Source organism: Antennarius striatus, chromosome 17, assembly GCF_040054535.1.
Source record: "Antennarius striatus isolate MH-2024 chromosome 17, ASM4005453v1, whole genome shotgun sequence".
In the NCBI taxonomy this organism is placed as follows: domain Eukaryota; kingdom Metazoa; phylum Chordata; class Actinopteri; order Lophiiformes; family Antennariidae; genus Antennarius; species Antennarius striatus.
The window spans coordinates 17,233,151-17,245,762 of record NC_090792.1 but is presented as its reverse complement, the minus strand read 5'-3'; the positions used below and the strand labels follow the sequence as shown (position 1 = coordinate 17,245,762).

The following is a 12,612-nucleotide window of genomic DNA, read 5'->3' as shown; positions in this document are numbered from 1 at the left end:
TGGGAATGTTTGTTATTTATATTCGTCATTCAAGGAAAAAGTAATCGGGGACGTTAACTGGACGGGATTATTTTGATATGAATAATCACAAATAAATTTATTTTAATCCACCAGTAAATTCATGCAGGGAGACTTGGTCCAAATGCATCTTGATTACAGACTTCTAGCTCCATTTTGTTTATTCCAAAAATACTCTCCTAAAAGTAAACAAGGTAATATATTCCTTTATTCGTCCCACAGTGGGGACATTTCCAAATTACCTATATAGTTTAATAGCTAAAATGTTAATTACTGTAATTTGATTTTTAACAGATCAAATATTATGTTGAAAATAATTCCAAAATCAAAACCCACAATAAACCAGTCAATCAGATCCCGATCGGCGTTGATTACAGGAGATGTCCCCATCCTCATAGACTGCCACAACCTCTAAATGGGGTCTTGTTGTACTGGGCTGCGTTTTGCAAGTAAACCGAACTCTGCTGGTCTGTCGATGTTGACTTCTGCACCTGCTTGCTCAATCAACTCCACTGGTTTTCAAAGGATTTAGTTGACCCATCAATGGAGAGTCAGAGCTGTGACCACATTACTCACCAGTGCAGTCTGCACAGAGGTTACTATAAATTTGCCAAGCTTCGAGTGTATCATACATCACGGAGTTTATGTGTATTTGGGATTGCAATTGTCATGTCATAGATGGACGGATTGGATCGATGGTAATGTCTGCTTGTGTGCCATATTGGAACCTGTCCCGGAGTTACAGCAGGATTGGTTAATATTGAGTGTAGGTCATGTCACATTATTGAGCATGATGTTGCTCCTCATGATAACACAACACTTGTGTAAATATCCCAGTGTGGAATGAAAACATTTTATCACCCTGGCACATTTTATGCCATTCCCTACCTCCTTCAACCTTTAACCGTATTTAGTCGTTATTGATTTTAGAGGAACATTGGGATTTGTTCGATAAATGCTTTTGGGTTGAATTTTTTAAATATACTTTACAATTTCAGACTTGCAAAAATCAGAGAAGCGTGGAAAAAAAACGTAATATACTAACATTAATCACATACTCTGCCTTATATATATATTTAGAACCAATTTACATTCTTCAGAGTGGACTAAATGTGTACTGAGGAGACGAACTGAGGGCAAAATTATCGCTCAATCAACTCGAGCCTGTGCCTGTGAGACTAAAGTCAGGAAGAAATAAACCATGATATCCCATAATTCATTTCGAAAAGAATAGCTCCGAGTTCCTTGCGACTACTGACGCTCTTGTAGCTAACCGGTGACAATATTTTACGCTAAGCCCTAACGTTACGTTTTTCTGATTCCGTATTTAATGAGCTTTTACTTTCATAAACCATAATAGTATTGCACGCCGGTTTTTTATTTTACACTCGACTGCCGGTGAGTAAATGAAAACCTTGCTGAAGCTAATGTGAACTAGCCAGGCCACAAAATGTGTTAGCTAGCTTAAGCTAACTACGGCAAGCTAACGTTAAAGGAGGGGTTGTCCACCTAACGTTTGGTTAAAGTTTACTTTGCAATTTTAACATTTACTTAAGCCATTAAGTTAAAAAATAATACTATAATGAATATTGCCATGACACCGCGCAAGTTATTGTTGTTTCTTTCGCTGTATGTTGAATACATATGTCCTTTACAGGTTCCTGTGTAAGTCAGGATGTCTTACCCCCCTCCGATTAATCGCCAGCAAATTGGCATCCCGCAGTTACCCCCCGGAATCCCACCTCCTCAGTATGGGGGATATGCTCCGACTGTCCCGCCAGGTAACATTATTTAACATCTTTCGGGTCACTTTGAAATTACAGCCGGGTGTGATTTATAGTGTAGCGGAACATAGGGTGCAGTTACATTATATTTGGCCCCAAACCTCCAGCATGTCTACAGCTCAGGACAGCTGTGCAAGATGGAAAGGTGGTATAGTGTCTGAAACTGATCTGGTGGTTCTGGGCTCGAATGATTATTAGACATCAACGTCAAATACTAAAATGAACCATTAAACCCTGAAAGGCTAAGTGTTCTGCTTACGAAGATGGTAATAATAAAATAGCCACACAGATCAAATGCTGACATGTCTATAAGTAACAATTAGACAACACTCAGAGTACAGACCTTTACCAGGGCTTTTGGTTTTCTCCACTATGCCTTTGCACCTGACATCATGTGACCCTTTGACCATGAAAACCTGTTAGAATTTAAATTTTGTTGGAATATCAGTGTGTATATTTTTCCAAGTATCGTAGACACTACTTATTGATTTAGAAGCAAAATGATGCAATCAAGCCCGATGCCACATTGGTAAAGAATTCAAGGTAATGTTTAAAAAATAATTATGGTTTAACACAAAATCTAATGGATTGTTTTGCCCACTGTACCCCATCTTCTATAAGTGTCAAGTTTTTTGACAAAACGGTCCTATGTTGTATGTATTTGTTTTTTGTGTCGTTATATTCATGGACAGTTGTTTGTTTCCCGAATGCAGGTACTCCCATGATCCCGGTTCATATGGGTGTCGTTGCCCCCACACCTGCAGTGAGTTAAAAACTGGAGTTATGATATATGCCATCTGAAGCATCAGCTGATCTGCATGACCTTCTAAAAAATTAATCAGTCTTGTAGAACAATAGTGTAGCTCAGGTTTTCTGATCAGTCAGTGTTTGACACAGCGGTCCCCAACCACCGGGTTACGACCCAGTACTGGGTCGCCAGCCATTAGGTACCGGGTCACAAAAACCCTGCTTCCATTTCCAACTTTCTATCTTTGTGAAGGCGGATTTTCTGCAGTGACCGCAAACAAAGCCAAACTACGGACTAGACCGGACATACGGAACACACTTCAGGTGTCAGTCTTCCATTACCCCAAGATGGGACCGGCTCATTGCAGAGAAACAAGCTTAGAGCTCAAACTAGTTCTTGTTGTTATTATTATTTGATGGGCTTCTTCGCCCTTTTATATGAAATTGATCAGTATTTCTCTTACGTTGAATGCACTAATTGTTAATCACTACAATTCAAAATAAACCTCATCAACGCACTCACTTGAATCAATGTAGTGATTTCTTATTTAAAAAGACCTTCGTTCTAAAATAATTTTGTTTAAAGAGATGTTGATTATTAATTTATGAATAAAGGTTTATTGTCTGTTGATGTCTGCATTTGACATAAGACCACTGCAGTGATTTATTATTAGTCTACAGCTATCCTGGTGTCATTAACGATTATTGAGCAAATGAAGGCCAGTCCATGAAAATATTTTCTTAGATGAAAGCGGTCCGTGGCGCAAAAAAGGTTGGGTACCGCACAATGACTGTCATAGACTTGTAGTAATGTTTTTTTTCTTATAAATGGCTTTATTGTTGCTGTGGTTTCATGTTAGACTCACACCTAACATGTAATTTGACGTTGCAGGTCCTTGTCCCCACTACGATTTCTGTAGCACAGAAGCCAATGGTTCTAAAAAAAGAGCCTGGCGCCATCAGAGCAAAGGATTCAGAAGACAGCAGTGGCCCCCCCACCACTGTATTTGTAGGGACCATTTCCGAAAAGGCATCTGACATGTTGGTTAGACAACTTCTAGCGGTGAGTCAATCTTCTCAAATGTTGAAATTAAAATTAAGCTTTAACAGAAGAATAGTGAAGTCATATGGAGACAGAATGACCTGCTTAGGTTAACAGCTTGTGGAATCTCCGATCTCCAACACTTCACCAAGGTAGGGAGTACATTCAAGGTTATAGTATAGTTTTTAGTGGAATAAAATGGCATGAAAGTGAAACAGAACATTATCTAATTATTTATATACACATACAGTACCGGTCAATAGTTTTGACGCACCTTCTCACTCAATGATCTTTCTTTTCTTTTTTTTATCTCATTGTAAGAATTACAAGAGTTTGAAAAGCCGTATGTTTTTGTTTACTATGTTGTTCCATATTTGTTCATTCACAGTTCTGATGCCTTCAGTGAGAATCTAAAAATATAGTCATGAATAAAGAAAACCATTAAATGAAAAGGTGTGTCCAAACTTTCGATTGGTTGTGTACATGGGTACGGTCAGGATCCAGTTTCTTTTTTTAATTTGCATCTGCGTGAATGTAAACAGCAGATGCGAGATGGTGATGATATCATGTTGGCATCTTTGTATAAAAAGTTAATTATCCGGCTATCACATCAGTGATGTAAAGACAAGTTCTAATTCCCTCCCCCCCTTTGGGACTCTTGCACTTTGTCAGCTTGGAGTTTCATCCTTTGATTGCCATAATTTGTTCTGGGATGTTGTAGTGAGAGTCAGATTTTTTTCCACAGATCATTTTGTGAATTTTATTTTCCCGCAACTAGACATGAGATAGAAATTTAAGATGGAATGTTGAACACTCTCCTTCTAGGGTGGGTGAAAGATTTCACAGATAGTGTCCTCCTCAATCAATCAGATTTATCTTAAAGGTAAAACGTATTTCTGCAATGAAGACTTAAAAAATAAATGACGTTAAAAGTTTGTAGATGCCCTATTTCATCTACATGTAAAACCATGGCTTTTCTCAGGTGTGCATTAAGAAAATACTTGGGTTTTCTTTGTATAAATAATGCTGGGTTGACCTTCACTTAGTTGAATAATCATTGTTGTGCATTATGTATAACGTGAAAGCAAATACGGTAATTTCCTTTTCTGTTCTCTTTCAATAAAGAAATGTGGCATTGTTCTAAGCTGGAAAAGGGTCCAAGGAGCCTCTGGAAAACTTCAAGGTAAAAACAAAATTCATGCAACTAATTTTAAACAATTCGTATCAATGTTACATTATGATGTCAAACTATAGCAATAGTCACTGTAATCCTATAAAAATAGTTTCACACCGCTTTTTTAAATCCTTTAATCACTGCAATTTGCTTGAGACTAATTTACAGAAATACAATAGAAAATAAGTATTTCAAACTATTTTATAGTGTTTTCTAACATCTGTGTCCTCACACCTCAAAGCTTTTGGCTTCTGTGAGTACAAGGAGCCTGAATCTGCCCTGCGAGCCCTCAGACTTCTACATGAGTTGCTCTTAGGAGATAAGAAGCTGCTGGTCAAGGTAGACACCAAGAACAAGGCCCAGTTAGACGAGTGGAAGGCCAAGAAGAAAAGTGCCAGTGGGGTACGTTGTCAACCTGCTGAGTAAAATATAAGATTAATTATCCTCATATGCCTACTTATTGTATTAAAATGTGTGTTTAAGTTTTTTTCTGGACTTTTCTGCCTTGAACATGTAGGGAGCCGGAGATGGTGCGAAAAACGGGGATGAAGACGAGGAGGAGGTTCTTGATGAAGAGACCCTACGTCGGGATCAGGTTGTGAAAGGGGCAATAGACGTCCTGATTAGAGAGTATGCAAGTGAGCTCAATGCTCCCTCGGACCCTGACGGTCAACATCGCAACAAGAAGAGGAAAGAGAAGAAAGAGGAGGTAGTGATTCCATCTTTTAATGTTCTCTGTTCATCTTTTACTTTAACCGCTGAGTACTTAGGGTGTTGTCTCCTTTCCTTTCTCACCCCTTTGTGCAAGGAGGATATCAATGCCATGGAGATGGAGGATGACAAGAGAGACTTGATTTCCAGAGAGATCAGTAAATTCCGCGACACACACAAGGTAATGTATCGAGCTGCTTGTGTTAGCTTAACGTAGGTGTCGAACACAACATCCTCCACATTTGTAACAATTACAAATTCGTCAGCAGCAAGCGGAGCTGCAGTTTCTATCATTTTTGGAGGTAGTTCCTCCGTAACATTGTTCTGCTAGTGTCAGCCGTAGTATGGAGGCTGAAGTGTAAATGAAATGTAATGAAATTCGTACTTTGAAAGTCAGGATTAAAGTTTTCAGATATCACACCCACACTCATAGATGGCTTTATAGTCAGGGTTTCCAAATTGGTTATTTTTCCTTTCAGTAGTACTGATTTGAGACAAAAATTGTTTGGCTCTTCACAAGCTAAAGTCATCACACAGAGTGCATGGACACGATGTCAGATTCAATTTAAAGCTAATCTATTGATTAAACCCCACCAATGTGGTAGAGTTCATTTGGTGACTAGAGCAAGATGAAACTCAGAATGGAAAAAGTTGCGAGGATAGGATGTAAGTATGATCCTTTATTTCTTCTTTACTCATGTCGGGTGCTCCCTTCTGGAGGGTTTGCAGAGGGGCAGCTGGCTGTCGGTTGACTGAGCTCTGGGAAACGGGGTGCTCCAACTGGGATGAACAATCCTCTAGCGACGGGGAGGTTTTAAGAAAGCCGGGCAGCTCAGTGAACCTCTGCAAGCCCTCAGATAATATGATGTGTTTTAAGAACACACACAGACTGACTGAGCCTAACCACTGCAGGAGTTTGAACTGCAGCATGTATTATTACAAAAGGAGGGTGCACCCTTCCACAGCACTTTGTGGTCTGAAGACATGCAAGGTGAGTCCTTTTTTTTTTTTAACATTATCGGAATCTTATTAACGCCAAATTACCCCTTTAGTTAACATGACAGAATATCCCACAAGTGAAATATATTTGTTGCTAAATTTAATTTTTGAACCCAGAACTAAGTTTGGATGGATAGGAGTTAGAAACAACAGCCTTTAGGTTTTTATTTTAAACGTTCTTTGGGTTAGAGATGCCAAAGAGACCAGAAGACAGCCTGCTGGTAAGACTGCTTCACTACTTTCCTTGTCGTAATCGAGAAAACATGACCTGACTTGACTTATACATACACTATAAGTTGTCTTGAATGCTGTTGATGTGGATGAAGTGTAATGAGATAAATTGCTTCCCAGGTATCATTTGTGCCTGTCCTTTACACTTAACCTGCTTTTCCTCCCACACGTAGCCTGTAGGATGTGTAGGGGCAGAGACACGCTGAAACCGTAGTTCATCACCTGTAAGTTTCTCACCGATAGCTCCCAGACGCTCTGTAGAAACTCATTATTTATGTCTTCTATGTAGAAGCCACATAAACGGTCATTATATTTGAATATGTACCACACAGATAGAAAGAAACATCAATAAATATAATATTCAGTTCATTTAAAAAACTATTCAAAAGGAAACAGTGAAATTGTGGAGGATTAATTAGCTGCAGATTTTTTTCCTGCTACAAGCTACAACTTTTTTGACCTTTGGAAACCCCCTTTCAGTCACCTTTTGTTAAAACTTAGTGTTCATCTTTATCCTAATCATGTAGCAGATACCAAACACAATTACAGTGGTAATGGAAAATTAACCTGCAATAGATAGATAGTTTATTAATCCCAGAGGAAATTAACCCCAGTTTTAGGGTCCGTCAGTGTCCCCAGACTACATTCCCGTAATGCAGTCTGGTATTGCTCCCAAGTGGTGAACATGGAAAACATCCAGGAGTATATTATAGAATTATTATATAATTCTCTTTATTTTGATGTTTGCCACAATCAGCTTTGGTTTGCTTTAAATAAGACATCCAGGCGGATGGGATCAAGTCAGATGAGTCTCGTGTCAATATTTGCCTTTAGGGAACATTGACTTGTTCAGTGGGAGGATAGGAGTTTGACCAATAGGTAGCTGCTTACTTTGGACTGGAATGACGGCTCATTACATCACAGCAGATATCAAGGATGACCTATAAGGTGTTAAAAACCAAATACGTGATAGAAGTAGATGGTTTTAACTTCCTCTCTTCCTTGACTCCTTGAAGCACACATGACTTTCATTTTTTTAGGTTATTAACCCGCAGGTTTGGTTGTAAGTTAGTGTGTCCTGAATTCAGTATGTGCATAAAACTATTTAAAGCACTGGGCCACTCTTCCAGGATGAAACATCAGGGATAAGAGGACTCCCTCACTTGCAGCAACCAGCCTGTCCAAGGCAATGAGTCATGGCAGTATGTGAGCATGTCTAGCCCAGGGATTCAAAATCATTTTAAGTGTTTTTATGTATTGTAGAGGGATCTTTTACGTGTAATGAGAATCCAGTAACACATTTTCTTCTTTTTTTCTTCCTGTTGGGCCCTTATAGAAACTGGAGGAGGAGAAAGGAAAGAAGGAAAAGGAGCGACTGGACATCGAAAGAGAAAGGAGAGAGAGGGACAAGGAGCGGGAGCGCGAGAGAGAGCGCCGCGACCGAGAGAAAGAGAAGGAAAGGGAGCGAGAGAGGGACAAGGAGCGGGAAAGAGACCGAGATCGCGAGCGGGAGAGAGACCGCGAACGGGAGAGGACGAAGGAGAGAGAGAGGGAGAGGAGTCGCGATGTCAGCGAACATCGCAGCAAGTCACGGTCAGTGGGCGGACAGTGATGTCAAAGTCAGGATTAGTCCTGTTTATTACCAGTCAGAGCACAAGATGTGACATCATAACCTGATATACTGTATATAAAGAAGAGGAGTGAAGGCAAAGTGGTGCATCACACAACCTTCACTGCTTGTACACAGAGGGAGTGTCATGAGAGCCTCCACTGGAAGTTAGGAAGAACACAAATATGTGGGGTAAAAAACAGCCGCAGAGGAGAGATGGATAGAATCCATTAGAAGCTTACAGACATGACCTCTCCCATCATGGCAAACTGGAAGAAGACACACCGCACAAGGAAGATCAGGGAATCAGTCAAAAAAATATAAATCTTTTTCATTACAAAAATATTCTTAAACTTTTAATTTTCTGTAAAAATAAATAGTTGTTGAACTAGAATTCAAATTCAAACATGACTGGAATGGGTTCCACCCTGTCACATTTTGTTTCCTGAACATGTCTCAAATGCAGGTCAACAAGTTTCAATAATGCTATCTAAAAACTGCTTTGATTGTTTTCCAAGGATCCATATTGTGTCATCCTGAGAGCGTTCATTGATTTGTTGCAAACCTTTCTTTACACATCTCCAATGTGAGGAAGAGTCTCCAAGTTGATCACATTCAGGCTTTCATCATAAACTGACTCTCCTCTGCAGTGAGAGGAACAGGGAGGAGAAGAAACGAGAGCGTGAGGAGGATGAGGAGGACGTGTATGAGCGGAGGAGACTTGAAAGGAGGCTCAGAGACAAGGAGGCAGCTTACCAAGAAGTATGTGTTACATCACTCTCTTCTATTCAGGACTATTGTTTATTTGTCGCTCAGTGATGCTAAAATACTTTTCTTGGCTTTTCAGAGGTTGAAAAACTGGGAGATCCGTGAGAGGAAGAAGTCTCGTGATTACAGCAAAGACACAGAGAGAGACGATGAGAGGCGCCGGGAAATGGTATTACATTCTATCACAGATCATACAATTATTACTGTTGGACAGTTTGTAAAGGATATATTATATATCATTTTTTCAGCTTAAAGAAGCCAAAAGACTGAAGGAGTTCCTTGAAGATTATGATGACGACAGAGACGACCCAAAATACTACAGGTTATTATTTTAATGTAAATTTAGATGAGAAATAGCCCACTTTCTACTTGTGTCTTGTATTTATCATCGCTTGACTTTTTACTCACATCCCCAGGGGCAGCGCTTTGCAGAAGCGACTCCGAGACCGAGAAAAGGAGACAGAACTGGACGAGCGAGACCGGAAGAGGGAAAAGGAGGAGCTGGAGGAGATCAGGCAGAGGCTTCTGGCTGAAGGTCATCCTGATCCTGATGCGGAGATGCAGAGGGTGAGACAACCAAAAGCATCTGTCAAACAACAGCAAGTATTAAAGCTTAGTCAGCTTTCATACTGTTCCACCAAACCAGGTAGTTCCAGGATGAAGCTGATGTCTAGTTGATTCTTCTTTTAAAGTTCCTCATTCACCGACTCTTCAGCTAAAATGAACAAGTGTAGCACAGACTTTTGGGTTTTCAAACATATTTCACTCTTGAGTTTTTAGATACAGTTGTCGAGGTGTTTGTTTCCATGTGTTGACACGTTGCCACGGCTACCTTTTGCGTTTCACTTCACTGATATTATAGCCAGCGTTGTCTGCATGGAGTTTTGAAGTCTGTGTGTCAGTTTTCTTTCCTTAAATGCTCCCAGTCACCAGCGGTTGATTCCTGACATAACTGTAAATGGTTCCAGAATGTGAGGTCATTGTCTGTGTGTTGGTCTGTTTGCGTAGATGGAGGAGGAGGCAGAGCGTAGACGACAGCCGCCTCTAAAACTCGAGTCTGAGGAGCGCGTGAGCCATGAGAAGAAGCCCCACAAGGAGCGAGAGAAGAGAGTGTCGGCACGGCCCGCTGAGCCCGCACCTCGAGAACCTCAACGTCCCCCTCCTCATTCGGACGACGATGTGGAACCGGCGGAGGTGAATGACTACCGTGACGATGAGGACTCCCAAGAGCCCAAACCGCAGCTCAAACCCGTAATGCGACCAATCACGACTGCCCCCTCAGTGTCCTCCGCCAGCGGGAATGCAACCCCAAACACACCCGGCAACGACTCTCCCTGCGGCATCATCATTCCAGGAGAGAACACTCCTGAAGGCTTACCTCTAGAGGAACACCGGCCCAAGATTGGCCTCAGCCTCAAACTGGGTGAGGACAGGGGCCAATGACAGAGGGATGGGTGTCATCACCACTACTGTAAAAACTAAACTGGTTTTTCTGTTTTCCAGGTGCCACCAACAGTCCCAGTCAGCTCAACACCGCTAAACGGAAGAAACTGTCGACGGTGGATAGCGTTTTCAACAAGTTTGACGACGAAGAGGCCGATGAGCTGCCACGCAAAAGAAAACTGGTTCCACTGGATTACGGCGATGACGATAAGAGTCTGGGTTTGGATGGGGCAGAAATGTCAGGGGCCAAAGGTGGCATCAACACGGAGGAGAAGCGCAAGCACATCAAGAGCCTCATCGAAAAGATCCCAACAGCCAGGCCTGAGCTCTTCTCCTACCCTCTGGACTGGACTATGGTTGACTCGGTAAACACTTCGGCATTTTTATTTGCAGCAACTTTGTATTTTTAACAGTTTTTATTACAATCCAAAGTTGGTGTTGAGTTCCGCTGAACATTTATCTTTATTGTTTCCACTGTAGACTCTGATGGATCGCCGCATCAGACCGTGGATCAACAAAAAGATTATCGAGTACATCGGTGAAGAGGAACCCACACTCGTTGATTTTGTCTGTTCAAAGGTTTGTGGTCGTTTTTTTTAAGGAGGCAACTCTCCAGGCAACGTTATTATTTTGCATATGTATTGCTGCTGCACATTTGATCTGTATGCTTCTTCTTTTACCCCCCAGGTGATGGCACACAGCACCCCTCAGGGTATCCTTGATGATGTTGCGATGGTAAGAAGTTCTCATAACCAGTTATTCACTCACAGCTGAATTTTAACACAATCTTCTGTTTGGAAATATGAGTAATGTAAGCTAAAATACACCAGGAGAAGGAGGCCTTCTTGTAGTTTTTACCTTTAATAATGAAGCCACAAGCATTTGTTGAGCTGTTTTATGAAGTCAATTCTAACCAGCTGGTTTGTATTTAGGTTCTCGATGAAGAAGCAGAAGTCTTCATAGTGAAAATGTGGAGACTGTTGATATATGAAACAGAGGCAAAGAAGATCGGACTGGTGAAATAAAGATCCCGCGTCTCTCTGTTGATCTTCGTTTGCTCACAGTTCTGCTACCTACAGCTTTCTGATCCGGCAGACTGTAAATGTGTCTATAAAGCCCCTCCATTCCAAACGGTGAGGAGCTGCTGCCTTGTATGTGTGCGTTTTGGAAGGGAAAGTCCGAGCTGTGAACAGAAATGGTTTGCACAAACATACTGCATGGTAAAACTTTGGTTGCGTTCTTTTCCTTTGTTGAAGCTGAAGACGGCTGTATTTCACCCATCTCTTCATCTTGTTGGACACGTACTGCTTTGATTTTTTTTTTTTTTTTTTGTCGTGTCGAGGCACTGCTCCATTATGAAACTACGGTAATAAATATGCTTTTTTTTTTTTAAAGAAAATGGTGTTTGTCTTCTTTGATTTCAATATTTTGTTGTCATCATTCAGTGATTCCTTGGAAACACAAAACATTTTGTGTTGCTTTGAGGTTTCAATCTTGCTTCCACAGAACAGACCAAAATGAAATGTACCAAAACAAGTTGTTCACGAAAAGTATTTTATCATTTGTTAGATACTGTTCCGATCCCCAAGTAAGAACACTTTTTGTTGGCAAATATGTTAATTTAACCAATTCTTATACTTCCCAAATATCTTGATTTAAGAAAACCAGGTTTTAAGCAAAACACAATTCACACTATGGATTCTATTCTGACTGCAGCTGTGCTCATGTTGATCAGGGTGTTTATAAGTAAAACATAAAGGAACACATGATGAACACACAGATGATTGATTCTACTAAGACACTCAGTCACACTAGTTTACTACGTAATAACTATACTATAAGTGTCCTGATTATTTAGCACATAGAACATCTGTATGGAATTTGTATCAGGTTCAGCTGGTATCGGGTGTCTTCTCAACCTGTTGAGTTACTCCTGGAATGATGTCAGAAAGTCCAAATAAAAGAAATGACATCCGTGTCGCTGTTTAATCCTAGTAATGCTAAAGTGAACAGCCGAATCAGGTATCATGTAATTAAAATAAATGAGTGAATAAAAACAACAACAACCAGAAACGTTCAAGGGACG

The 12,612-nt window shown here is 40.6% G+C and overlaps 1 protein-coding gene across 2 annotated transcripts; it reads left to right on the top strand.

Annotated features, from left to right (window-relative positions):
• Positions 1-1,237: 1,237 nt before the first annotated feature.
• rbm25a (RNA binding motif protein 25a) lies at positions 1,238-12,292 on the top strand. 2 transcript variants are annotated; one of them, XM_068338877.1, is made up of 18 exons: positions 1,238-1,416; positions 1,676-1,799; positions 2,516-2,565; positions 3,442-3,612; positions 4,717-4,774; positions 5,007-5,167; positions 5,283-5,474; positions 5,574-5,657; positions 8,043-8,299; positions 8,966-9,077; positions 9,163-9,252; positions 9,332-9,405; positions 9,500-9,650; positions 10,092-10,506; positions 10,587-10,891; positions 11,007-11,105; positions 11,214-11,261; positions 11,459-12,292. In XM_068338877.1, exons 2-18 carry the CDS (start codon positions 1,694-1,696, stop codon positions 11,549-11,551), a joined length of 2,466 nt encoding a protein of 821 aa, XP_068194978.1. In that variant the 5' UTR covers positions 1,238-1,416; positions 1,676-1,693; the 3' UTR covers positions 11,552-12,292. The 2 variants fall into 2 exon arrangements, with proteins under 2 accessions (XP_068194978.1, XP_068194979.1); XM_068338878.1 differs by having other exon boundaries at positions 5,577-5,657; positions 11,459-12,290.
• Positions 12,293-12,612: the final 320 nt, after the last annotated feature.